Source organism: Lactuca saligna, chromosome 8 (assembly GCF_052625555.1).
Source record: "Lactuca saligna cultivar CGN05327 chromosome 8, ASM5262555v1, whole genome shotgun sequence".
NCBI lineage: Eukaryota > Viridiplantae > Streptophyta > Magnoliopsida > Asterales > Asteraceae > Lactuca > Lactuca saligna.
The window spans coordinates 77,359,163-77,386,440 of NC_136424.1; the positions used below are offsets into that span (position 1 = coordinate 77,359,163).

General features: G+C 34.3%; 4 protein-coding genes, 1 long non-coding RNA gene and 1 other non-coding gene across 9 annotated transcripts; 3 read left to right on the top strand and 3 right to left on the bottom strand.

The window, feature by feature from the left end:
• Positions 1-1,627: 1,627 nt before the first annotated feature.
• Positions 1,628-3,136, top strand: LOC145008099 (uncharacterized). The gene is made up of 6 exons (XR_013663270.1): positions 1,628-1,739; positions 1,865-1,947; positions 2,062-2,126; positions 2,457-2,541; positions 2,659-2,759; positions 3,097-3,136. It is a non-coding gene; the product is annotated as an uncharacterized LOC145008099 (long non-coding RNA).
• A 3,235-nt stretch (positions 3,137-6,371) lies between these two features.
• LOC145013395 (tetraspanin-2-like) lies at positions 6,372-7,601 on the top strand. The gene is made up of 2 exons (XM_078972188.1): positions 6,372-6,941; positions 7,135-7,601. Exons 1-2 carry the CDS (start codon positions 6,444-6,446, stop codon positions 7,420-7,422), a joined length of 786 nt encoding a protein of 261 aa, XP_078828314.1. The 5' UTR covers positions 6,372-6,443; the 3' UTR covers positions 7,423-7,601.
• Positions 7,602-8,494: 893 nt separating this feature from the next.
• On the bottom strand, positions 8,495-11,583 carry LOC145011934 (S-adenosyl-L-methionine-dependent methyltransferases superfamily protein). The gene is made up of 8 exons (XM_078970681.1): positions 11,178-11,583; positions 10,969-11,036; positions 10,586-10,814; positions 10,424-10,510; positions 10,262-10,347; positions 10,050-10,170; positions 9,843-9,934; positions 8,495-8,850 (listed from the first exon to the last, which is right to left on the bottom strand). The coding sequence occupies exons 1-7, from the start codon at positions 11,448-11,450 to the stop codon at positions 9,857-9,859; spliced, it is 942 nt and encodes a 313-aa protein (XP_078826807.1). The 5' UTR covers positions 11,451-11,583; the 3' UTR covers positions 8,495-8,850; positions 9,843-9,856.
• A 325-nt stretch (positions 11,584-11,908) lies between these two features.
• Positions 11,909-11,989, top strand: TRNAL-AAG (transfer RNA leucine (anticodon AAG)). Its single transcript has one exon. It is a non-coding gene; the product is annotated as a tRNA-Leu (tRNA).
• Positions 11,990-12,296: 307 nt separating this feature from the next.
• LOC145013135 (ubiquitin-related modifier 1 homolog 1-like) lies at positions 12,297-13,891 on the bottom strand. Of its 4 annotated transcripts, none has more exons than XM_078971942.1 (6): positions 13,508-13,891; positions 13,303-13,429; positions 13,142-13,186; positions 12,791-12,866; positions 12,614-12,696; positions 12,297-12,528 (listed from the first exon to the last, which is right to left on the bottom strand). In XM_078971942.1, exons 3-6 carry the CDS (start codon positions 13,162-13,164, stop codon positions 12,411-12,413), a joined length of 300 nt encoding a protein of 99 aa, XP_078828068.1. In that variant the 5' UTR covers positions 13,165-13,186; positions 13,303-13,429; positions 13,508-13,891; the 3' UTR covers positions 12,297-12,410. The 4 variants fall into 4 exon arrangements, with proteins under 4 accessions (XP_078828068.1, XP_078828067.1, XP_078828069.1 ...); XM_078971941.1 differs by having other exon boundaries at positions 13,142-13,202; XM_078971943.1 differs by having other exon boundaries at positions 13,303-13,891.
• Positions 13,892-18,353: 4,462 nt separating this feature from the next.
• Positions 18,354-21,137, bottom strand: LOC145012745 (protein HEAT STRESS TOLERANT DWD 1-like). The gene is made up of 12 exons (XM_078971532.1): positions 20,982-21,137; positions 20,654-20,820; positions 20,469-20,547; positions 20,210-20,383; positions 20,035-20,133; positions 19,780-19,948; positions 19,565-19,671; positions 19,339-19,478; positions 19,152-19,224; positions 18,968-19,083; positions 18,772-18,889; positions 18,354-18,679 (listed from the first exon to the last, which is right to left on the bottom strand). Exons 1-12 carry the CDS (start codon positions 21,027-21,029, stop codon positions 18,542-18,544), a joined length of 1,428 nt encoding a protein of 475 aa, XP_078827658.1. The 5' UTR covers positions 21,030-21,137; the 3' UTR covers positions 18,354-18,541.
• Between the last annotated feature and the right edge of the window lie 6,141 nt (positions 21,138-27,278).

The following is a 27,278-nucleotide window of genomic DNA, read 5'->3' on the forward strand; positions in this document are numbered from 1 at the left end:
GAGTTCCTTGTGTGTGTGTATTTGGAGTTGCAGGTGTGTTTATGTTTAGAGAGAAATAGATAGAGAGGAGGGGGAGGAGGAAGATGAGGAGAAGAAGGATCACTACTAGAAACACCACCTACAGCAAGGGAATTAGCTACAGATTCTATCCGTAGCTAATCAACGATAGTTTAGTGAGGGATCAGCAATGGAAAGCACAAAAATTTCAATCAAAATAATTATAGAGTTTTAGAGAGGCATTAACGAAGGATTTACGACGGATTGGTAAGATTTTATCGACAAAAATTGTCCCTCACTAAACCCTCAGAAAGTAAAACCTCTTAATGAGGGAACAACGATGGATTGCAAAAAGTAGAGGCTTTTTTTTTTCCTGGCCCTCGCCAAACCCTCGTAGAAAAAACTTTTCCTGCTTTTTTTTCTTTACCTCGTTTTATTTTCGTTCCCTCCTATTTCTTCCAAAAGCCAACAATTTCCTCTCAAAGCCCTAAATGATAGTCAAATCTCTCCTTCGCCCTTGAAATCACCTCCACCACAGTCAACCTGCATCGCCATCTTCGAAGCCTCTCAAAGGAAAACCTAATCCGAAATCACATCCTAATTGGCTTTCTCGTTGACTTGCCTCTCAATTCCATGCTGAGTTCGATCTATTGATTCATCCTTTATTGCTGCTTCAGATCGTACATCTGCTCAGCAGCAACAACGACGTCGCTCACCTGACAGGATAGCAGCATCGGTTCTGTTGGCAGTGGCTGGAACATTGTGGTGGTCATCCCATTCAAACACTTGTTCGTACAAATTTGATTAACCTTGAGGTAATTTTGAACTTTTTGGATGATATGCATAATTTTAGGTTACTGTATTGTGGTAGATGATAGGATTAGGTGTGAATTGATGTTCTTGCCGATTGATGAGTAAATAGCATGTACCTAGCTGAAAACAAGAAGCAATTTACTATTTATTGAACATAGTGGCTGAAAAATTTGAAGTGTGGCTGATTAGTATGCATTTTGAGCCATTGTAGTGGTAAATCCAAAGTCAAGAGGGGTATATACAAGAAACGAACTCCTTCCATTCTACAAAGAAAATTACTTGTTGTAAAGTATGCATATGTAATTTTTTGTAGCCTTAATGAAATAATTTCATTAACCGATTGTATATTCAATATTATTTTCTCCAGGAAGCTTAGATAAAATTGAAAGCATGGTACTGACAAATTCAAAGATAAAAAAATATCGACAACATCCATCCCAGTTTCCTGGTCAGCCACGCACCTCTAAACATTTTCAGGTCTAAATTCTTAAAAGGATTCTTTGTCTATCATTTATATCATGAGTGGTTAAGGAATTATTTATGATTTTGGGATAAATATTGTCGTGTTGTATTTATTCTCCAGGTTATTGAGGAAATTGTTCCTATAAACATTGTCACAAACTGAGAATTACATGGCCATGGTCAGTGTTTCTAGTATGTGTTTCATGAAAACACCAACAAATGTTGAACATAAATTATATAGTTCGGCTCCTTTTCAAATAAATTTAACTCTGGCAACAAGTTGGTGTTTGCAAGTGGATCTTTGATGAAGTATCAGAGAACACCAACAAATATTATCATATCATGTTCACATTTTTTTTAATTTTCTAATGATGTTATTTTGATATATGATATGTTAGATGTCTTTCCGTTATTAGGACAATATTCCTCCAATTGATTATATGGTGAAAACTTCATCAAATATGCAGGTAATTTGTACAATTGTATTTTTTTTGTCTTAGAAAGTTAACAAATATTTTGTGTCAAGTTAAATTATATATGAAATTATTTTGTTTTTTACTTATTTGAATAGTCATTATGAACAACATTGCAGTTATACCCTTCAAAAGATCATCTTTACCTTCCACTTTCGCTATTGAAGTCCGTACTAAATGAGCTTACACAAAATAATGTCAGGTAGCATATCATCTACAAGATTGTCAAAAAGACGTAAATACCATCATTATTGGAAAATGGAAATGGCCATGGAAAATTCATTTGTTCTCCTCTGTTTTCTTCTTTCTACGACAGGTTCGAAGTCAATCAAGGGAACACCATATTGGATGGCTCCTAAAGTTTCAAACTGGTCATAGCTTGTAAGTACATTTATATCAATCATTTTTACACCTGATTTCTTGAGTTTTCATTGAAAGTCACAATATACACCTAAACTTAAACAATGGATTTCTACTATTGAATCTTGATACATTTGTTAACTCAAAAAGTTCATATCTTGCAACACTTTCCATATATTTCTTGTTTGTATTGAGTTACAACAGTTAATGTAAGTAAATACTATGCTACAACTCATATATCTTCTATTCATCCAAAAGGGTGTTGAGAAACGAATTATTTGGATACTAGTTTTCTTATTTTCTTATTTTCATATTTTCTTATTTTCTTATTTTCTTTTTATCATTTTTTAGCTATGCTGACATATGGAGTCTTGGGTGTACGATAATTGAGATGGCTACAGGAAAGCCTCCCAGGAGCCAACAATATCAACAATAGGTACTATTCAATTTCAAACTACTTTTTTCTTTAGAATGTGTTTTTGATTTCAATACTTATGTTTTAAACTTTGATCATTGCTCCACATCATTTGATATTATTTTATCTTCATTTCAGGTTACAGCTCTGTTTTATATTGGCACTACAAAGTCTCATCCACCTATTCCTTACAATTATTCTTTCGAGGCACAAGATTTACTTCTCAAATGCTTACACAAGTACATACATGATACATCTAATCATTTTACTTTTTCATTTATTTCAATCCATATAATTGGGGGCATTTTAGTCTTTAAATAAAAAAAGAAAGAATAGAATCAAATTCCTTTCACCGGCCTCTAGGAATGTTGAAATTCATAGAACTTAACACGAACACACCATTGCTAGAATGCACAAAGGAAGCATGCCATATATATATATATATATATATATATATATATATATATATATATATATATATATATATATATATATATTCCAATCCGTATAATGGGGGTATTTTGGTCTTTGTTTTTTCACCTTGTTTCCAGTTAAACTGAGTTGGTTATATTTCAGGGAACCTGAGATGAGGCCATCTGTTTCTAATTTGTTGCAGGTGATTCTAAATTTGAATCTTTTTTAATTTCTCTCAAGTCTCGACTTATGTTGTTCCAATATTTTTTGCATTATTTCTTGCAGCATCCTTTTGTTACAGCCAAATTCTCATGTTGCTGCTCCAATAATGGTTAGTTTTATTTATTTATTTATTTATTTATTTTTGGCTCTGCTTCATTTGCATTTTTTGAATTGCATTTTGAAAGTACAGTTGTGTTAATAAGAAAAATGTATGAAATTACATTAAGAGTACATTAAGCTATAGGCAGCTAAAGTTTTGGATACTTCATTGTCCTAGTTTAATTTTTATATTCATTCATCTTTCTATTTTTTTATGTGAACCACTGCTAATATATGTCAGAAAATAATTCATTCTTTAATTTAATCAGTTAGTATATTGGAATTTTTTATATTATATGTAGAAACTAAATTATTAAAATTTTATATGCATGATAATTGAATAGAAAGTACAATATCTTATATTTGAAAGTACAAACTCTAATGTGGGTGTCATCCTATAATGTTATTCTTATATATATATATATATATATATATATATATATATATATATATATATATATATATATTGTCTAAAAAGTACATTGCTTTTCAACAAAGGAAGAATATTATGATCTGCATTTGTGTCTGATCCAGTGAGCTTTTTGAAAGGAATAGCTAGTAGCCTAGTACAATAACATTGTATTTTATAAAAAATTTCTATGATGACATTGTACTTACAAATTCTACCATGTTGTAAATTTTCCTATCATAGCATTATACTTACCAAAATACTAGATTATAACATCTTACATCCATGTTTTAACAGCAGGCTGTGTATGAACGTATACGAGAAGAGATGTGTGGGTAGATGGACATATGATCTTTTTGGATGCTTTGGTAAATTTTTAATATTTGATGTTTTTGGATGATTTGGTAAACATCGATATCTATGTTTTTGGATGATTTGATAGTTTTTAGCATTGTAATGTTAATGTTTAGTTTTGGGTATTATAATATATATATTTTTTTCTATTATTAGTGTTCTTTAAATGTTAAATGTTTGCTTTGGGATTGTATTATTAGTTGATGTTTTTTATATCTTTTTTTATATTCATAATAATAATAATAAAAATAATAATAATAATAAAATTTGATTCTATATATTTGTGAGGGAACAGCAACGGAAAAAAAATCATATCTAGAGTTTGCTAGGGATCTGCTACGGAAAATAAAAAAAATCATTTACAAAGTTTGCTAGGCATTAGCTATGGAAAAATAAAAAATAATATATGAGATCTGCTAAGGAATAGCGACGGGTTAAAAAAAAAGGATATGAAGATTGCGACAGAACATCGATGGAATATTGTTATCAAATTTGTCGCGAATGTCCTAAATAATTGTATTAAGGGACCATTTTGCGACGGATACTCCGTTGCTAAATTCATCGCAAAGATAAACTGATCCATCGCTAAAACCCTTGCTAGGTAATTAGCCACACTGTATTTAGCTATGGAGTAAGTTTGTTGCTAATCCATCTCAAACAACATTTAGCGACGGAATAGCGACAGATTCGTCCATCTCTAAAACCCATGTTTCTAGTAGTGGATGAGGAGGAAGAGAGAGAGGGGGAGGGCTCCCATGGGGTGGGTAGAGAGAGAGAGAGAGAGAGAGAGAGAGAGAGAGAGAGAGATGGGTGAGCCAACTTAATTCCTTTTTTTGCATTAATATTTATAAAAGAAAAATATAAAAAATACAAAAAAGAAATTTAAAGGGCAAAACAGTCAATTCAAATGCTCTATGGACCAAAAGTACAAAAATTTCCTAAGTTTAGGACTAAAAACCCAGAAAAACTTTGATTTTGGACATTCTATGCAAGTCAGAAACTTTTTTGACCCTATTCAAAGATTTTTGCAAACCACAAGGACCAAATTTATAGTTTTGTCTTATTATTTTGTTCTATTGTTTGTAAATATCTTATGTTATTAATTTAAGCTTTAAACTTTTTATCCTTATCCTTAAAAAACTACTTATTAATTTATTTATTTTTGCTATTTTTATATGAGAAATACAAATTTCGTTCAAGTTATTTTCAATTATAGATTTAGTATAAGCATTCTAATCGTTACAACTAAGAATTGTAACTATAATCTCTTGGAATTTCATATCTCTGGGTAACCTTCATTTGATGAGTTTTAACAAAATAACTGTAACCTTTGTGGAAAAGGTATCACGAACCGCGAAAAAAAAATGAGTGAAGATCATCATATTTGTTGCGTATGAGGATCATCATCAGTTAAGAAACATAATTGTTTTGCAACTTAGTAATCAATATGCTTTCATATTTAAGTAAATTTGACAATCGTAACTATTACTTGAAGATTATGTGGAGTAGGTTTTAGCCATTTTAGGTTATTTAATTCTTTTTGTTATTTGATTTTGATAAGCATGCAACACCATTTCTTTGACTGAAATCGAAGTAGTGTTAAGGAAAACAACACCAACGTGAATGATGAACACCTCACAAGCCGACACCAGAGAATATATTCAGAATGGAACAATGACATTTTTCATCAAAATGATATAAGTTTGTATCGACAGACCTTTCAATTCTTTTCTCTTTCAAGGTCATCTTGGATGGCCTATAGGAGACAAAAGCACTTGAAACTCAACTTCTTATATAGAAAGAGATAGGAAATTGATAGCAATCGTTAGCCAACCATGACATCTTATATAGGTGCAAAATTCTGTGAGAATATATTAATTTCGTGATCATCATTCACAAGTATGCAATTGTGGTTGTTATGTGCTCGAATGATTTGCGAGGCCATAACTTATTCGCGTCCTGTGTAGTTTTTTTCTCACGTTTTAATGCAATTATGTTCAGTAGTTAAAACAATAGAACAACATGGTATTCATTTTAACCAATAAGTCTACAATCAAAGTTTGATTTGTTTGTTACATAATCTAAACATGGTCATGTTAAGCCAAGTCATGGACGTGCTTACCAATGGTGATGTTAGGCAACAAACGACTAAATATGACTAAATCACTAATGACAAGAGTCAAGAAACCCCACTTTCCAATCAAATCTTTTATATCATTGCATACATAAAAAAAACTAGAAAAGAATCAATTTATAAATTTTATAATCAGCTATTCAGCTACCTATTTTTCTACATAATCCTTACAGAATCTATAAAGCAAACACCAAATATATTTTTTTATATGGGTGGGTATAGAATATGTTCCCAAACCCATAACAAACATTACATCTTCAATCATCTTCTCCAACTTTCTAAAATTCCGCCATGGCAGTAAGCAACAACATCATAGCCACCATAAACTTCATAGCACTCATATGTTCAATCCCAATCATCTTCACCGGCATCTGGCTGGCCTCGAAACCAGACAACCAATGCATCCGCTCACTCCCCTGGCCCATCATCTTTCTCGGCGTCCTCTTCCTCCTCCTAGCTCTCACCGGCTTCATCGGAGCTCACTGGAACAACCAAGGCTTATTATCCTTTTACCTTTTCTGCAACGCCGCCCTCATCGTCACCGGAATCATCCTCCTCATACTCGCCTTCATCGTCACCCACCCTTCCGGCGCATACTCCGTTCCCGGTCGGGAGTATGACGAGTATCGTTACATGGGGTACTCGGAATGGCTCCGGGAGCATATCACCGATCCAGAGAACTGGCGGAGTATAAAGGCGTGTTTGGCTTCATCTTCCATTTGTTCCAAAATGGTTCGCGATTCTTACACTGCACCACAGTTCTTTAATGCACGTATCTCATCTCTTCAGGTAATTATCTTTCTTTTGTGTTTTGTCTGTGTGTGATCATGTGATTAGTTATATATACACACACACATATATATATATATATATATATATATATATATATATATATATATATATATATATATATATATATATATATATATATATATATCATATCATATCATATATGTGATTATAAAGTTGTATTCGTTTTCAGTCGGGATGTTGTAAGCCTCCGACAGTGTGTGGGTATCAATACGTGAATCCGATAACGTGGATTAATCCGACGAACCCGATGGGCGATGTGGACTGTATCATATGGAACAACGACCCGAATCAACTGTGCTACAATTGCGATTCATGTAAAGCGGGAGTGTTAGGGAACCTTCGGAAAGAATGGAAGGAAGCCAACGTGATATTGATCGTTGCCATTGTTGCTCTGGTTTTCCTTTATCTCATAGCGTTTAATGCTTACAAGAATTCACAAGCTGGACCCAAAAAGTAAACTAGACTAGTTCTTTAATGAGTAGTACGTTATGTATTAGAAGTTGTAATGATGAAAGGGTTTGTTTTGTTGAAGCTAGTGGTGTGCAATGCATATATTCGTTTTGTACTTTTTGTGAACTTCATTTTGTGGAATTTACTTCACCATATAATACAATACAAGAATCTGCTTTTGGTTTACTTTTGATTTTTGGATTATTCCTTTGTTATCAATGAGCAATTAATGAACGTATTACACTAGATATTCACAAGTCACGAATCACGAATCATATGCATGGAAATTATCATCGATCTATATGTTTGATTATACAGAGTTTGCCAAAAATGAACAAATTTTTAGATATTTGTATTCATTAATTTCATTATTAAATATCGTGAATTTTATAACTAATATAGTTTTCGACCATATAAAGATTAGGATGATACACCCAAGGTATTTAAGGTTTGAAAAAAAAATACTTAAAATCGTAGATGTCAAATGTCATCTAGATTTCGTGGGTTTTTTTATATACTTTCATGAAATCACAGCCCATTAAGTTATTTTTTAGTATATATTTTCATGAAATCACAGCCCATTATGCCCATCTACGATTTATGTGCTGGATTGATTATTTTTTTGTTTTTTTTATTTATTTATTTTTTATTATTTTTGCTATTTTTTGGAAAGTAATGAATGAAATTTCTCAGATTTGTCTTTTTATTTTTTCAATTTGACATTCCAGAATCATTCAAGGTGTCAAAGTTGTTATTCTCTTTAGAATCGTTCTTACACTATACAATACTTCCATACTTATTTATTCACATTTGTTAAATAATATTAACTAGTCAATTTGACATTCCAGAATCATTCAAGGTGTCATGTTCGAATAAATTTACTTTCATACTGTTGACAAATTTACACAATTATAGCATTCTTCTTTAAGTTTTTTTTCTTATTATGGCACTCTACTTTGAAAATCTACCCATTTGAAGTTAAAATTACATTGTATTTTGACAACATTGCTATAATTCGATAAACTATTCAAAATAGCAATGATATAAGCCTATAATAGGAAGATATGAAAGTAGAATGCTAAAACAAACAAATCGATGGAAATATATTGATATATCTTATATTAAACCCTAAAAAGAACTATAAAATCAACATATAAACAAAGCCTTATGAAGAAACCACTTGACATATAAAATCATCAACTTGCTGGAACCACTAAACAAAATGATAATTAAATTTATAATTAAAAATAAAAATAAAAAAAAAAAATCAAAATCCGGTTCTAGCAAAATGATAATATTTGTCAATCCATCAGAATCCGCTACACCAAACCTGATTCCATAGAATTAGCAATTTATGTGTCTAGTTTCTGCTAGATATTGAAGACATTTGAAGATTGTGTGTGCTCCAAGTGAGAAACCTATTAGCTTCATAGGCCTGAAATTTATAACCACCAATATTTACAAATTTTTTAACTTTTATTCCAAGTTTAAATTTTATAATCAAGTAACCTAACATGTTGCCTTAAAATCCCTTGATCAACACTGGAAAGTAGAAGTTATAATAACTACTTTCAAAGGTTAAATAACTACTTAATTGATGAAAACAATCGTGAATTGCGTTGCTTACAACAATCAAATGCTTAGATGAGGGGAAAGCGATTTTTAAGGAAAGTAGAAGTTGTATGCATATATTATATTACATAATATGATTATAGAAGATGAGTGGAAAGTGATTTGCCACTACAATATAAAATGAGAATTTTACCAAATGTAGGAGTTGGTATTGGTACACACGTATACATGGCAATGATTTTGATGAAGACGAGTTGTTCGACGCTACCAATGACAAGTCATAAATGATTGAAGGAAATTCGCACGAACATTTTGATGATATGACTAGCTCATGTTTTTTTTTTTTTTGATGTTTTGAGTACATTTTTTATTTATGTTTTTAATGTAGTTTGTATTTTTTTTAATTAATGAAGTATTTTCTTTTTATTAATTTTATATAATTAGATTTTATTCACTTAATAAAAAGAAGGAAAATATGATAAGGTGTGGTATCAGTTTTGTGGGGTAAGAAGGAAAATGATATGGTACAATAATAACGTGGGTGTGGTATGAGACCCTATGGACATATAATCTAAGCTTATTCTTGTCTAACAGCTTAATCAGGTAACAAATAATACATTAATACAATACGAGGATTGCTTTCTTTAACTTTTGATTTTGGGAAATATTCCATCTTAATCGTTGAGTAACTATGATAAGTATTACACACACTTGTTCTCTCACTAAACAAGTACATACTGATGCTATATTATCATGGACTTTAGTTATTTCTGAATTCTGACACCATATCCTAACAAAATTTTGAACAATAATTTTTTTTTTATTTATTTCGACATCATAGATATCCATACCAACCTAGTTTTCACTTTTCATGCTGTTGCCAACTTTCTGGAGTGGACAATGTACATCGGGTCAGAACGCCCAGGATTCGGAGATATATCTACAGCCTGCACGGATTATTATAACGAATTTCTTACAAAGTCAAATGTCGGTTTGTTTGACTTTCAAAGTCAAAATTACGTTTTTTTTGTAAAAATTACATCTAGTACTCATATTACTCACCTGGGGTGGTTCAAATCCTCCCACATAGTGAAAATATGCTCCAACTATCATAACATGATCCGCATCACCGGTTGATGTCCATATTGATATCGCCTTTGTCCAAAAACACCGATTTGAAAAACTGTTCATTTCCAAGATTCATAATCTTTATACTCATATCCTTAACTTTCTTGTCCTAAAGAATTCATTCGTTAAAAGTATCATTGTATCACCTCATTATAGCCTTGCCACCTGGCTTAAGGACCCGACTCATCTCCTTGAACACTTCAATCGGTTTTGTCAAATAATCAACACTAACCTACATTAATCCAAGACAGATTAGTCAAATCCCATGTCAAAGTTAGTTGCCCAAATTAATTGTGATTGATACGCACCACGTTTGTGATAACATCAAAGGAATTATCGTCAAATGGAAGCTTAGGGTTCGTGTTTAGATCTTGCACCACATATTCAGTGAGAATCTACAATATAATGGGAGATGATAAGGAAAAGAATTTTAAAAAATGCAAAAAAATATGCATAAGTTTGATTCTTACTTTATTGGCTTTGAGCTCGTCTTCATTAAGACCCATACCTGCAATTCGTTCTTGCTTATAGCCTGCAGGAAAATGACTCACCCAACTACTACACATGTCAAGAAGAGCTACCCCTGGAGTGTTACTTGGTGGAAAAGCTTCTTTGTAATACTTGGTAAGAGCTGCAATGGCTGGATCATCGATGTGGGTTACAAAACGTGGAGCTTCATAGAAAATTAAATCCGATGATCTGCAGTAACACCAAACGCCCAATTCAAACTGAAACGATTAAGTTCTTAGGAGTTCCAAACAAAGTTGGATTGAGTGTAATGAAATGTTTCGAGGAGCTCAACACAAGATTGTTAGGAATGAAATGCAATCATGATTAGTTTTAGAGGTCGTACTCGTCGAAACGCTGGAAATCTTCTTCCTTGAATGGAAACTGTTCGGGCCATTCTACGTTTTCCAGTATCTGTAAATATGATCAAGGAAGCAAGGTACATATGATAATTTATCAAATCACCCGAATCTTATCTCAATTCATGGTGTATTCATCGAATCACCGAAAACCCCAAATTAGATAACAAACCCTAAAACCCAAAGTGAAGCGAACCTGTTCAACAGCACCTTTTGTCCTGGCTGATGCGATGATGGAATTAGTGCCAGAATTGCCAGCCATGCTTATGAATTGTGACCAAAATGAAACTCCAATTCCGAAAACCAGTCGCCGAGGTACTCTGTAGCTGCTTAAATTCTTACTCCTCTTCAGTGTTTTAGAAAATTGACCGCAACTGTTGATACTAAAACTAGAAACTGAAGCATTGATATGAACACCCGCCAAAATGGGGAGCCTGTTGTGTAGAATGATTGGAAAACGATTAGCCATTTCAGCTATTTATGTTATATATTTAAGTATGGTCAAACTAGGAAATCAGAATACAAATTGGGATTTTTCTTGGTTGAATTGAAGTTTTGGAAATCATGTAAGAAGGTTGTTCCAATCGGTTGTATAGTGGATTATACATCTTTACGTGGCCAAATCGTCTTCACTCCCTTAAACTAAGGAATGTGGATAATAAATTGTTACCAACTTACTGAATCGTCTTTGGTATAAACATACAATCATTCAAAGAATAAAATGAAAAAGAAAGTACTTTGATTAGTTTTTATTTGGACATATTCACAAATTTGACTACACGTTTCCTAAGGATTATATAACATAACCAAGATTTTAGCATTTATAAAATATGTTTATCCATCTCAAACACCAAAATAAGAGAAAATAAACAACAAACAAATAATACGATTATATATAGGTAAAAGAATGAAGGAACTAACAACAAAGTTGATATGGCCGAGTTGGTCTAAGGCGCCAGATTAAGGTTCTGGTCCGAAAGGGCGTGGGTTCAAATCCCACTGTCAACATTCCATTTTTTTCTCTTTTTTCTAAATTCTGGTTAATACTGTGTAGAGCTCAGTTAATCAGTTTTTGTAGTTTTGCTTAAAATATGTAATTGTACTTTAATACTTCTACAATCAATTTTGTTATGAATATCATAAGCAAAACAATACTAATAATTGTACTTCGAAAAGTCCCATTTAACCATAAAACCCAGTTTTTATCACAAGTAGGTTGCAAAAAATACACTCTTTGTAATAAGATCTTCATAACCATTGTTCATTAGCATAAACAATCAAAACTCAAGTTTACACATTCTTAAACACAGTGACATCATAACAAGTGAAGGTTACAACTTTGATTTTAATCAAAACTCAGTTTACTACATTGATAAATACTTTATAACATTCATTGTCGCCAAAAAATAAACATATGGAAACATTTCAACTATCCCCCATGCAAAGTAGAGATGAACACTACAACATCCTTATTTTCCAAGGTTGTATCAAGTTGGCCACTCAATTCCCAATCACAGTCATTCACAAGAACAAGAACTCCAGGTCGCCTACACACCAAAACAATCAAATTGTAAAAATGTTCAAATTTTGGGCCCAAAAAAATAAGAAATCAAGAAAAATGTGGGAACTTACACAGTGTCTCCCTTCATAAACATTTCGGGTCTCTCTTTGATTAAATTGGAGCGAACCCAAGCAAGCAAGTGCTTCATGGTTAACTAAGAAACACAATTAAGAAAGATTATAAAATCTAAAAGGATCACAGATATGAAGAATTGTGTGATTGTATTTGAAAAGTTTAAGGATTTTGACCTTCTTTTCTTCAGCTGGTAGGTCAACATCGACGCTATGGATCTTCACGTTGTCACAAAGAAGTTCTAGTCCTCCACTGGAATACAGAGATGTTCATCAAGCTGAATGGTTCCAGTGTTTTGGTTTGGTTTGTGCAAACTCAAAGATGCAATTAAGTGATTACAAGTGCCAAAGTTATTCTAACTATCAATTATCAAGTGTATGAAACTATGGGATATTTCAAGTTTCAAATCAGGTATCAAAGGTTTATACTCCAGAACTATCACAAACATAATATGATCAACGAAATACAGTAGTATGTAGTATAAAATTTTATGAATACTGTGTACGAGAGAGAGATGAAGGAATTACCCGAATTCAAGAGTCAATTGCATCTTCGAGTATCTTGAAGAAAATCTGTAGATGAAAAACCCTGAAGGGGTTTAAGGGTTCGGTTTCAACTAAGCATCCAACAATTAAACCTAGTTTTACTCTGCATCGTAGAAAATCACAAAGAAAGAAAAGAAACAAACCTTCGTGAAATTGAAATTGGTGGGATATTCTGCTTTTGACAACTCTTGTGTTTAAATCACCGGGGATGAAAGCGTAGAAGCGAGGCTGTTTGATTCCCCAATAGAAAAGCCGCTCAACAGTAGATTCCTGCAAATAGCATAATAGGTTTTTCATGTTCGGGTCGGGTCCAAGGGTGAGCATCGGGAAGTTTTTTCGGGTTATTACCCAAACAACCCGATAACCGTATTAACGTCGGTTTTTCGGGTTAGCCGCCGGAATAACAAGAAACAGAAACAAAGATTGTAATTTCACACTGTGATTCACTCACTGACTTGTTACTCCTACCCAACAATCTCCCGTCCAATCTAAACTTCTAACTTCAGCAACCAAACCAAACCAAGCTATTTTTCAGCAACAAACTTTTCATCAGATTTCAACATAATCAAACCATCAAAATTTTCATAAAGACATCTGACCATCAGATGAAATCAGCACACAATTCCATCACAACATCATCGATTTCAACAAGAAATCATCAATTTCATCAGAGTTGGAGAAGAGCATTGGGACCTTATCATCGATTTCAACAGGGCGGTCTTGAGGATGATCAGAGAAAAAAGGCCCCTACTACTATTATAATTTTTTTATTTTTAAATAAATGTATATAAAATATATAATAAAAAAATTGGGTCATTTGCAACTGCTCACTTTGCCCCCCCTCAACGCCCCCCATGGATTTCAGAAGAAAAAAAAAATCAAGGATTTCTGAAGAACGGATTACAAACCTGAAGAGGATCTGAAGCTCAGATGTGCGGCGGTGGTGCCGGAGGTGTGGGAGGGTGACGACGACCGAAGCTGCTAAGTTGTAGAGGAACAACGTGGATGAGCGTGCATTGTTAACAGGATAGCAAAAACCAAATCGAAACCCAAAAAAACCGAAATAACGGCATAAATCGAAACCGAAACAAAAACCGATGGTACAGTTTTTAATTTTGAAAACCAGAAAAATTGCGGTGCGATTCGGTTTTATGCTTAATAACCGCACCAAATTAACCGAAATAACCGCAAACCGTATAATTTAATATATTATTTAAATATTTATAAAACTTAAATATTATTAATTAATAAAATAAACTATCAATTTTATCATCTTACGATTTTTATTGTTTAGTTTTTGGTGTGTAAATGGTGGTTAGTAAATGTTAGACATATTGTTAATTATTTGAATGAAATGAATTCAATATAATATAATAAAATGCAACTTGAAAGAATAAATATGAACCAAAATTGTGATTTATTTGCAATGAAAATCTTGAAATAAATAAAAGTCGATTAAATTTTGATGTTTTGAACATGAAAAACAGCACATTTTAACTGAAAAACCGCACCATCTCATTTTATGGTTAAAAACCGAAACCGCACCGAAATAACTGCAAAAATAACCGCAAAACCGAACCGAATCAAAACCGCAATTTTCGGTTTTTGGTTTTAAAAAACCGCAATTTGCGGTTGCGGTTGTAGTTTTATACAAAAACCGCACCGAACCGTACCATGTTCATCCCTAATTGTTAAGGCGGTACAAGCGCAGCAGCTGAAGGCGGAGGCGAATGGTTTGGCATTTATTTTTTTCAAGGTTTAGTCCAAACCTCAAGCCTTGATTATTTTGGTTTAATGGTTATGATGGTCCTCCGCAAATTAAAAAGACTATTATACATTTTTTTTATATTTTTTAATATCTTTTTTAATAATTTAATAATTAAAACAACAAAAATGGGGGGTCCATAACATAGTCATAGTATATTTCCAATGCAATAAAGTTATGTAGTATCTTTTTTCTTTCATAAAGGGTATTTCTATGGGTTTGTCTTGGTATCATGTTCATAACGTTGTATTGAATGATCCCGAACGGTTGTTTTCTGTTCATATAATGCATACAACTTTGGTTGTTGGTTGGCTCTCTCTCTCTCTCTCTCACACACACACACACAATGAAGACCGTATGAATATATAAAGATATGGGGAAGAACCATATGAATATTTAGGTTCAGATTCAACACAGGCAAGCCTCACTTCTTTTTCCTGATACAACACACACATACACACAATAATGGATCATATGATGTTCTAGGTTAAGATTCGAGTAATACAAAGTCGTACACACTCCAAAATCAATATACACAAAACCCAAAAATCGTTCAACTTCATCGCCATCACCTACGTTCTTCTCTCTTCTTCCTTTTTCCCATCGCAACCCTAGCCGCCACCATTAACCAGAACGACCACTACTCGAGCCACAAATACCAAAAGAATGGGAATGGTGAGTTTCCTTGAATTTATCATCCAATACCCTCACACTTAAAGAAGATCGTAGCCATCACCATCTTCAAGATCGCCGATTTAACTCCCACCACCTCTGGTACAACCACCACCAACTGGAAAAAAACAAACAAACAAAGGGATGAGATCTTAGTTATCTCTATTTCGTATCTCACCTCAACTCTTTGAAATTAAAATATTCTAAGTTGTCATTGAAACCAAGAAATACGATCGAGACCTAGATTCAAAATGTTGAAGAACACCCCAGTGAAAGATCTTCAACAACCAATTTCAAGAAAATTGGTTCCATAATCAAACTTCTTGTTATATATTAAATCACCCACAATAATCGATTAACAGGTTTATCCGACAATCCAATATATATATATATATATATATATATATATATATATATATATATATATATATATATTGTTAATCATTAATTTGAGCAAAATCTAGAGTATGAGATCAAGATGAAGAACATCGAGAAAACCCTAGAATCAGATTCCTCAACTATTTAATCCTGAAAAATCATTGGTGTTTGAAATTAATAATGATATATGAGCTTGAAGCACATACCCATGGATGAAATTGATGATTGATGAAGATCTCCAAATAATATAGAGAGTAAATTATTGAAATCGTCCATATGGTTTGGTTAAAATTGCACGTTTGGTTCCTAACTTTTTTTGCACTCGAATCGTCCCTGTGGTTTGATTTTGTTGCATTTTTCATCCCTTACATACATAAAGTTAGGGACCAAACATGCAATTTTTATCAAACTATAGTGACGAAAAACGCAACAAAATCAAATCACAGTGATGATCCGAATGCAAAAAAAAAAGTTAGGGACCAAATGTGCAATTTTGACCAAACCATAGGGATGATTTCAGTAACTTACAATATAGAAAAAAGGCATTCACGGGAATAGGTTTGTAGACTGCAATATCAAGCTTTGGTCATGAAGATAAGATTTTCTGGTTTCTGTGAGGAAGTATTCATCGATGGGCTTGTGGGAAGAGGTATATTTTCTGTGAGGAAGTATTCATCAATGGGCTTGTGGGTTCATCAATGGGCTTGTGGGAAGAGGTATATTTTCTATGAGGAAGTATTCATCAATGGGCTTGTGGGAAGAGGAAAGTAAAAGGTCAGAAAATGGTTTTTTGGTTGTAAGAGAAAGAGAGATGTGGGTCCAAATTAATTAATTATTTTCTTTTTCATTTAAATTAAATAGAAAAAACATAAAAGATAAATCATAAGGGCATTACAGTCATTCAGTTTGTCGACAGACCAAAACCATAAACAAACTACATTAAAAGGACCATAAAACCAAAAAAAAAAAAATCGAGGTTTGGACCAACCTCGGAAAAAATGCATACCATAAGGACCATTTTTGTAGTTTTGTCTTTTAACTTATGGCTTTTTCCCAAAAAAAAAAAAAAATTAAAATGTGCGTAGATTAACTTTTGAAGGGTAAAAGCCAAAAAACCAAAAGTCATCAAAAGTCACCAATTCATGACTTTTAAAAGAGTTTCTTCTTATCAAAAAATCATTCTAAAAGAACTTGTGAAATTGATAGACACTTTTTTTTAAACTTTTAGCTTTTTGAAAAAGCCAAAAAACTAAAAAGTCATTTTGAAAAATAATCTCAAACACCCTCTGGAAGTTGTAGCACATGGGGGTGGAAGAGAGGTGTCTAGGCGGATGAGAATAAAAGAAGGAGCGTGTGTATGAAAAGAAAAGGAAGTGTGTTTTATTAAGGCATGGATGTCTTTTTTTTATTCTTTTTCGGACTTGGTTGTATGTCTGAATTTTTAAGAGGTATTTAACCGATTAAGAGTACTTTATAAGAGGCTATCAAATATGGTACATCTAAATTTTTAAGAGGTCACTTCTTAATTTTTCAATTAAGAGGTATTTTATGACTTGAGTGTCGATTATCAAACATGTTAGTATCATAATATGTACAAAAAAAGAGCAACATAGCAACAAGGGTTACAATTAGAGAGTTTATGTACAAAGAACGAGAGAAGTACGAACCTATATAAAGTTTTAATTTGTCAAAAAAAAAATTGAAAAAAAGAATTTTGGTTTGGTGGTTGTGTGAGGCGTCAATGTGAATTATGAAGTGTCAACAACCGAAGTCCAAACAAAGGAGGAGGGAACAAAAGGGAAGCTGCTTCTAGGACTTCTATTTGGAAATTATGAACGAATAATATAATGTGCTCTAACAGACAATTCCCAAATAAGGGTTCACGAGATGGGGTGTTTTAAATGTTTAATATTAACTATTAATAGCCGTTTCAAAAATATATATATTAATAAATATGTAATAATTATATAATTGTTAATCTGGTTTTCTTAGCCCATGCAAAAAAAAAATGCTGAAAACAAATTATATTCAATTTACCCAAAACTGACGGTTACGTGATCTACTCAAATCAAGCACTAAAAGGTCATCACCGGTTACAAAAAAAAATGCTGAAAACAAATTAGAATTTTAATTTTTTATTCAAATCGGTTACTGAATCTTGCCATCACCGGTCATAAAAACCAATTTGAATAAAAAACAATAAGTGTACTAACATCTTACAATTTAATTTAATAACTAAATGAACACAAATAAAATAGTTTACTATTTAATTCAACCTTCATCATCATAGCATATCTCGATCGTAAAAGTTCACATTTTTAACATGTATATATAACATTGATATAAAATGTAAGCAAAACTCAAAAGTTACACCAAAAAAAAAAAAAGACTGCTTGCATTAAATCATTACCATTCAACCCCATTTTCACATAACTCAAAATTTTAAAACACTCCAACAAACTACAATATGTCTCATGTGATGCTCTCTTTAAATATAACATGCAAAATTTACCCCTTTCGGGTTATTTAAAATTTCCTGAATTTTCTCCATAACTGAAACCTTCATTTCAAGCAGCAGCATTAGCGGGAGGAAGATTAGTTTCAATATTTGAAGGCATCAATATATTAAAACCATCAGCAGCTGTAGAAATCAACATTCCTGGAATCTGTGTATGCCAATGAAGCTCTTTCAAGTCTTTCTGACCCTGTTCACCAAAAAAAAAAAGTCAACAAAAGTCAAAACATAAAACATTTTCTCATCACAAACAACAAATCAACATTCAAAATTGCAACTAACCTGATGAACAAAAAGAAGTTGTGGAGGCAAATCTGTAGGCGCATGTACTTCCTCTTGTATTTTGGCTTTAAACTCGGCTTCCTCTTCTTCATCTCGTTCTAAAGAGAGGTCCCATATTCTGACAGTTTGACCAAACATGAGGGGGTGATTTTGTAAAAGTTGTATAGAGATATGTTTTTTAATGAAAAACTCTTACGTGAGTTGATTATCAGATGATGATACTGCCAGTGTAGACGCTTCATGCGGACTCCATTCAATGGATGTAATCGGATGTTTGTGGTACTCAAAATGTGCCACTACAGAATCACCTTCCTAAAACAAAAAAAAATGTTATTTTTTTCATTGTTTTTATACAATAAGCTTTTTTTTTAAAAACATACCTTGACCAATCTAAGATCGCGAATAGAAAATGTCCCATCATCACTACCAGATGCCAACATACAACTAGCCAACCTAATTAAAAATCAACAACTTAGTAAACCCCTAATCATAAAAATAAATTTTTATATATATATATATATATATATATATATATATATATATATATATATATATATATAAAGAAACCTGTTCCATGAAATAACATTGACATCTGTGTTATGTGCTTTAAAAGAAGTTGCTGGTGATTTCCCTAAACGCGTATCCCATATTGCTATTGTTTTATCCACAGAACTCGAAGCAAACACATATGGCTCTGTTGGGCTCCACTGCATCAACAAAAATTTTATAAAAGAGAGACTAAAATCAACAGTTTTTTTACATAATTACCCTTGATGGGCAAAAGGGTAATTACCTGCAAATCTTCAACACTACCAGTGTGTCCAACAAATGGTTTGCTATCAACATTCCATGTTGAGTCAGATGCTGGCTCCCATAAGTGGATGCAATTCTTGCAGTCACCTTTCAAAAGATAAATAGCAAAATAAATTTGTTAAACAGAATCTACTTGAGTATATGCTCTTTTTATATCACATAAATAACATCTACTTCTCACTTCATACTTCATACCTGAAACAAGTCTTCCAGGAACAAGAGGACTCCAGTCAATTGCATAGCCTTCATCCTTGTGACCCGTAAACTTTACTAAAGGAGTTTGAGTAGATACTGTGGAAGCATCCTTGCTAACATTTGTTTCAGCTTCTGCTAAAGCATTTAAATGAGATCCAAAATCCCATATCTACATCAACAACATCAAGAAACTGATATTGTTACTGGTACTGATACTGATACTGATAATATTGATATTCAGGTGTTTGAATATACCTGCACATGACCTGTATCTCCCCAAGTGGCACATATGTGGGGTTTTTGTGGCATTGCACGGATTCTATTCACACAACCTTCATGGAAAACTTTGCGCACCTGAAGATTGAAATGTATGAAGATTAAAAGAAGATTGTAGTGATGAAAGTTTGAAAATTCAATGGCTATGTGTTACCTGAAAGACTGGTGCTTTTGGTCCTTCGTTCTCAATTTCATCTTCATCACTGTCACTGCTATCACTGTCCATATCGGTGTCAGCATTGGATGTTTTTGTTGGTACTAGTTCACGTCTTTTCCCAGAAATGTTTGATATTTTGAATATTCCAATTGAATTTGGAGCATTGTTTGCCTATGAGAATAAGGATTCCATCATCTTCTCATACACGAAATGAAGCTAAACATGAATGTTAAGTTCTAACAGAATTAGGGTTTACCTGAGTTCCAGTGACGCAATATATAGTGTGTGGAAATTCTGTTCGAACTAATCCCAGTGAATCACGCACCACGTCAAAGCTACAATACAGTGTACAGAGATCAAGTATTTAACAAAAAAAAAAGTGAGAAGAGAAGAACAATTAAGAACATGAAAATAGTTAATAAAGTTGGTTTTGTAGGAAACCTTAAGCAGGGCCAGCCAATGTGGAAGGCATGAAGAGAATTATAAGCTGAAGGATCACATTGAAGCTCTTCGCCTTCCTCTAAGGCATCAACACCTGGTTGCCACACCTTCGCTGGCATTGAAGGTATTGCGTTTGATGAGGAAGACTCATCTGCTTTCTTTGAACCCTGATTACAGAATCACATATTCAAAACTCATTTTTATTAACGGCAAACGGAGTCGAATAGCCTTTTCTTTCGATCAAAAATCAAATACCTGAACTATCTGACAAATGAAAGACAAAACATAACGCAACAAGTGAATATTTAGAACGATGGGAAATTAATACCTTGTTCTTCCGCTTAGCTTTCTTTGGGTTTTTCAAGCTTCGAACCATTTTTGCTTTGAAAGAAAGACTGAGAGAGTGATATGAAGAAAGTGAATAACAGGGTGCGGTGAAGAGGGTTTTGGGAATTTAGGGTTTTATACAACCCGCTGACCGCCGTTAACCGAAACCGGTTATTAGACCCAAGCCCACTTCAAGCTTTGTTTGGGATTTTTTTTTTTTAACTTTAATGTCAGGTTTGATTTGATAGTTAAGATTGGTTTATGGAAAAATCTTGTATGGTAAAAAATTTCTAATTGATAAAGAAATCATGATGTCGTGTTAAACATATTATCTTCTATTGTTGATAAAATTGTTAAATAATTATATAGACATACAAATTGTCGTACAAAATCAAATTTACATAATATTTAAAATCCAAATACAAATTAGCATACAAAATAATTAAACATAAATAAGAACAAATTACTGAAATAGTCCATGTGGTTTTGCTAAAGTTGCGCGTTTGGTCCATATCTTTTGTTTTGCACTCGGACCACCCTCACGTTTTCTTTTTATTAGCCGTCTGGTCTATGAATCCGTTAGTCGTCACTTCCCAACATTAAGCCCCCTCACGTGCTTCGCACATGAGGGGTATTTTCATCACTTTATACATGGCGTCTAAATGCAATGCCAATCGTTTATTCATTCTGATCATTTTACGATCACCTCCCTCACACACACACACACACTCTCTCTTTCTCTTAATCTGTAACTCATCAAAATCGAGTAGAAACCCTAACTCCTCAAAATTTTGCAAGAATCATCCAAGCAACAATGGTGGGTTGGAGGATTAGAGCAAACATGGAAGAAATAAACGTTGAAAAACATTACGGTAACCCCTTATTTTCAAAAGTTAAATTTATCACTTACAAATTTCAAGCTAATAAGTTGAAGCTTTCTCTTTTACAGCTGGTCATCCAACTATCTTCTCCATCAAATTATTTTATGTTGGAGAGTTTACAAAGTTTCCCGGAAGGAGGTACGTCAAGGGCAAATAAAGATACGTTGATCAATTGGACATTGATGAGTTTTGTGGGCACAGTATTGATGAGATGATGGAGACCCTAGGCTTTGTTGAGGATGGTAAGTTGCTTTTATTACCACTTCAAAAGAACCTTTTCATATTTGGACTTTGGGTTGTTTGCATTGGCTTGTGACAGTGACATTAACCATTTGGGTACATAAGTGGGTAAACATAAACTGATTGAAGTTTATGTTGAACATGGTAAAACAATGTTGCGTACATATACAATGTCATCTACCCCTAGTAAAGTTAGGATAGAAGAAATCGTTGATAAACCTTCGTGTAACGCCTGTGTTTCTGGGCTTGCCATTTTTAGCAATGTGATAGTCTAGGTTAACCTTTGTAACCCATTTTGAAATAATAAGATTGTATTATTTGAGTATTATGTGTTTTGTGCTTAATTACTTAATTATGTGGTTTGATTAATTAAGAATAAAAATAAGCATCAAAATTTAAATGTAAAATAAACTTGATATCTTTAGATAATATTGTAGTAGTTGAAACAAGGTTTTCGAAGATATAAAGAATGCCGAAATCCGAGTTATAACGAGGAAGTTATGACCTGTCGAAGTTTCGCGACAGAACCGACAACGCTGAATAACGTAAAAAGTGAAGTTTACGTTAAGAGATATTTAGCCTTAGTGATCTAAACGAGAATCGAAGATCTCGTTGTTAGTATCAAAGGGATAAAAAGTTAGGCAAGAACGGACGTCAAACGAAGAAGTTATGAATTTATAACGAAATTTTCTGTCCCGGCCTATTAAAAATAAATATTAAAAATAAAGTCAACATTAGCCGACGGAGTCTAAACGAAAGTTGTAGAGCGTACTCTCACCTTTCCGTGGATATAAAGAACGTCGAAAACGGAGTTCGTATGTAGAAGATATGAATTTCCGAAGTTTATTAATTAATTTGTATTTATTTTTAAATCAAAATTCGGAAGCATTATCCGAAGGCGAGTCACAGGTCTGATCCGACTTACGCGCCGCGTAAATGAGTACGCCCCGCGTACTCCGAAAGTGTCGACATCGCAGCAAGTGGCTTCGGATACGTAAGCGATGACGTTTCTCGGACCAGTACGCCCCGCGTACTGGCATACGCGATACGCCCCGCGTACGAGAGGCTTCCAACCTCCTATAAATAGGATGCGAGGGGTCCGGCTTTAATTGCTAATTTCCTCTCGTTTTTGTGCCGAAGCTCTGCGTTTTTACCCCCGAAGCCCCGGTAATATTCCCGAGTCCCGAAGCAAGTCCCGAGATCCCGAGAAGTGCGGTTTCCGAGCCGAAGCTCTGCCCGCGAGAAGTTCGATTTTTGTAGAGATCTTCCAGATCTGCGGATGATTACTACTTCTGCAAGCCGTAGTGTTGTCCGATCATCTTCTGATCAAGTGAGTGTATACTACCTTTCATAAACGCAATAATAATACAATTATGGTTCGAGTGTATTAAGTTTATTGTCGTTTTTACGTGTGACTGCGTTGTTACTTTCTCATAACGTATAACTATGAAGTATTTTATACAAGATACGTGTTATGTGTATATTTTGTTGTTATGTGTATGAATGTATATTCACTTTCTTCTATCTTACAGATATGATTATTTCTACATGAAATACATGTTATGTATGTGTGCCTCATCTGTTATATGGAAAATGTATTGATCAAGCATGCTATACAGGTTTTGAAAATATGTATAAAAATGTATGTTTTTATCTACTAATATGTTGGGTAGAACATGGGTAGATAGTTGGTGTGTAATAAACAGATGAGAGGCCTCGTTGTTGTTTTGATCCAGTCATCTAGCGGAATTTAGATGACGACCACGGACTTTTCTAGACAGTCCAGTGGAACGCTAGCAGGTTCATAACTTGTAGGTGTTAATGAACTTGGGTGTTCATTCGCTGTATTCCATCCCCCTCATGGTTGCCTTATTTGACTTATATTGCTGAGGAAACCCCGCAGCATGTGTTGTCACCCCGATGAAAATATTCTTAGATTAGGTCCTTTGTGTTAGTTATTTTAGGGACATAAAGTGAGAATAACAGGAATGGGTAACTGGGTTATTGTTGGTTGATAATAATTAATTTAATTATTTATTGTGGGTTGAAAACCCTATATGCTCACCAGGCTCCCAAGCCTGACCCACTCAGTTTTATTTTTATTACAGGAAGTGGCGCAAGAGCTTAAGATGGGCGAACATCAAGTTGTTTTGTTTACAAGTCTGTATATGTATATATTTGTTAAAAGACTTGTAATGTTATCGTTTATGCGTGTTGGTCTATATCGGAACATGACACCCCGAGTTTTGATTATATAATGAAAAATACATTTCTTTTATGAAATGCTTTGGTAAACATTGTTTTATCATGTTTTGTTTTTGGGAACAAATTCCGCAACTCTTTCAAATCAAAATGATTTACTCTGAATTTATTTTAAAAGCATAAATGAAAATCGGTCTTTTCTGGCCGAGATTTTGGGGATGTCACAGTTGGTATTAGAGCATTAGTTTAAGCGAACTAGGAATTTTTAGGATTTCTAGACTTAAACTTAGAATGCTAAGTGAACTTTTGAGATGTGTGTCTGTTATATTTTAGACACAAGTACTAGTTTATTTTAGGAAAGTTGCCTAAAATGCTTTATGTGCTAAATGTTATATGTTGCCATATATGATATTATTTGTTCGGATCTATGGTCTGTTGCCGACCGGATCTAGAAACTTTATGTGTGTAGGATTCTAAGCGTACGTCTACGATATCAGAACTAGCATGTAAACGTTTCGGAGTGATAAGGATGATTTGAATATCTGTCGTGAATGAGGATCTATTTTCACCTTATTCGGTGTGTAGATCAAAAATGGTGAGAACAAGAAGTGGAGTTGGAAATGCTGATGAAAACAGGAATCAACCACCAGTGATTGAACAAAGACCTGTTGTAGCAGCAGCACCTGAGCCGATAACAATGGCCGGTGTGCAATTGATGATTCAGACGATGTTGGATCGTCAGATGGATGAAACTAGACGGTTGCTTCAACAAAATCGTGAAGAATTGTCAATTCGTGTGGGAGAGCCTGAATTAAATAAAGGGCACTCGGAAGGTGGAAACTTTAGTGGGTCTGTTGGTCAAGCCAACCCACCGATAGTTAGGCGAGACAACCGTGATGGAAGGAATGATGGAATGGGTTGCAAGTACAAGGACTTTTTGACTTGCAAACCATCGACCTTCAATGGAAAGGAGGATCCGATTGGGGTTATGGATTGGATATCCGAAATGGAGCTAGCCTTCATGACGTGTGGCTGCAGAGGTAAGTTGCAAACTATCTATGCCGTGCGTCAATTTCGAGGTGGAGCCGTTCGTTGGTGGAACACTTTAGGGAAGACTTTGAGCCCTAATAAGCCACTGCAATTGTCATGGGCAAAGTTCTTGGTGCAGTTTAAGTGCAAGTTCTGCTCAGCTCAAAATCTGTTGGAGTTGGAGAACAAGTTCCTGACATTAACTAAAGGCAGCATGTCAGTTGATGAATACACCAACAAGTTGCCTTGCGTATCGTTCCAGACGAGCTGACTAAGGTGGATCGGCATGCGAAGGGACTTCCATGGGAGTACGAGGTGCCAGTACGTCAGGCACTTACTCTAGAGGCAGCTATCTGGGCTGCCAAGTCTGTTGAAAACATGATAAAAGGGAGAACCACCAACAAGGTTGAGGTTGGTGAGAAGAGGAAGTTTGAGGGAATATATGGTTCCGGTAAGAAAAGCAAATTTTCGAAATCTGATTCGAAAAGGTTTGGTGGGGGAAAAGGAGGCGAAGCGAAGTGGTGTGAAAAGTGTAAGAAAAAGCACTTTGGGAAATGTAGCGAGGATCTAACTTGCTACAAGTGTGGAAAGGTTGGACATTTTGCCAATGAATGTCCGAACAACAAAAGGATGTGTTTTGGTTGTAATGAGGAGGGGCACATTTTGAAAGACTGTCCGAAGAAGAAGGAGGCAGCTAAGCCCAACATTCCACCAAAGCCGAAGGCGAGAGCATTCCAGATGACGCTGGAAGCTGCTAAGGATGAAGCTGATGTCGCTTTAGGTACCTTTCTCGTTAACAATTTGCCTGCCCAAATTTTATTTGATTCTGGAGCCAACTACTCCTTTATATCGCATGAATTTGGTAGAAAACTAGCTTTGCCTGTTGATAGACTAGATAATGCTTTATTAGTCGAAGTTGCTAGTGGCAAGTTTGTACCTGTTAGCCATCGTATGAAAAACATCTTAATCGACTTGAATGGGAATAAGTTCCGCGAGGAATTATTGCCTATCGAACTTAATGGTTTCGACATCGTGTTGGGAATGGATTGGCTCAGCACCAATGATGTCAAAATTTTATGCAAGAAGAAGATAGTTAAAGTAAACCCGCCTGGGAAGGAATCGTTTATGTTGTATGGGGACAAACGCCGAGTGAATTCTGGAATCATTTCCCTAATGAAAGCCAGAAAGTGTTTGACCAAGGGATGTACATCATACTTAGCATTTGTGATTGATGCTAAGAAGGAGAAGAAGGTGATGCAGAGTATTCCTGTGGTGTGTGATTATCCGGAAGTATTTCCCGAAGATCTTCCTGGATTACCACCTGATCGACAAGTGGAATTTCGTATTGACTTGTTACCAGGAACCACGCCAATAGCAAAAGCACCTTATCGATTAGCACCGATGGAGATGAAGGAGCTAATGATGCAACTTCAGGAGTTGTTGGACAAAGGTTTCATTAGACCTAGTTCATCACCCTGGGGAGCTCCGGTGTTATTCGTGAAGAAGAAAGATGGAAGCATGAGAATGTGCATTGATTACCGAGAGCTGAATAAGGCAACAATAAAGAATAGATATCTGTTGCCAAGGATTGATGACCTATTTGATCAATTGCAAGGTTTGAGTTATTTCTCGAATATCGATCTTAGGTCAGGATATCATCAGCTGAAAGTAAGAGAGCAGGATATAGAGAAGACTGCATTCAGAACTAGATATGGACACTACGAGTTCTTGGTTATGTCGTTTGGACTAACCAATGCTCCGGCAGCATTCATGGATTTAATGAATAGGGTTTGCAATCCGTTCCTTGATAAATCTGTGATAGTGTTCATCGACGACATTCTGATTTACTCGAAAAGCCAGGAGGAGCATGGCATACACTTGCGAGAAGTGTTAGAAGTCTTGAAGAAGGAGAAGCTGTATGCTAAGTTCTCCAAATGTGATTTTTG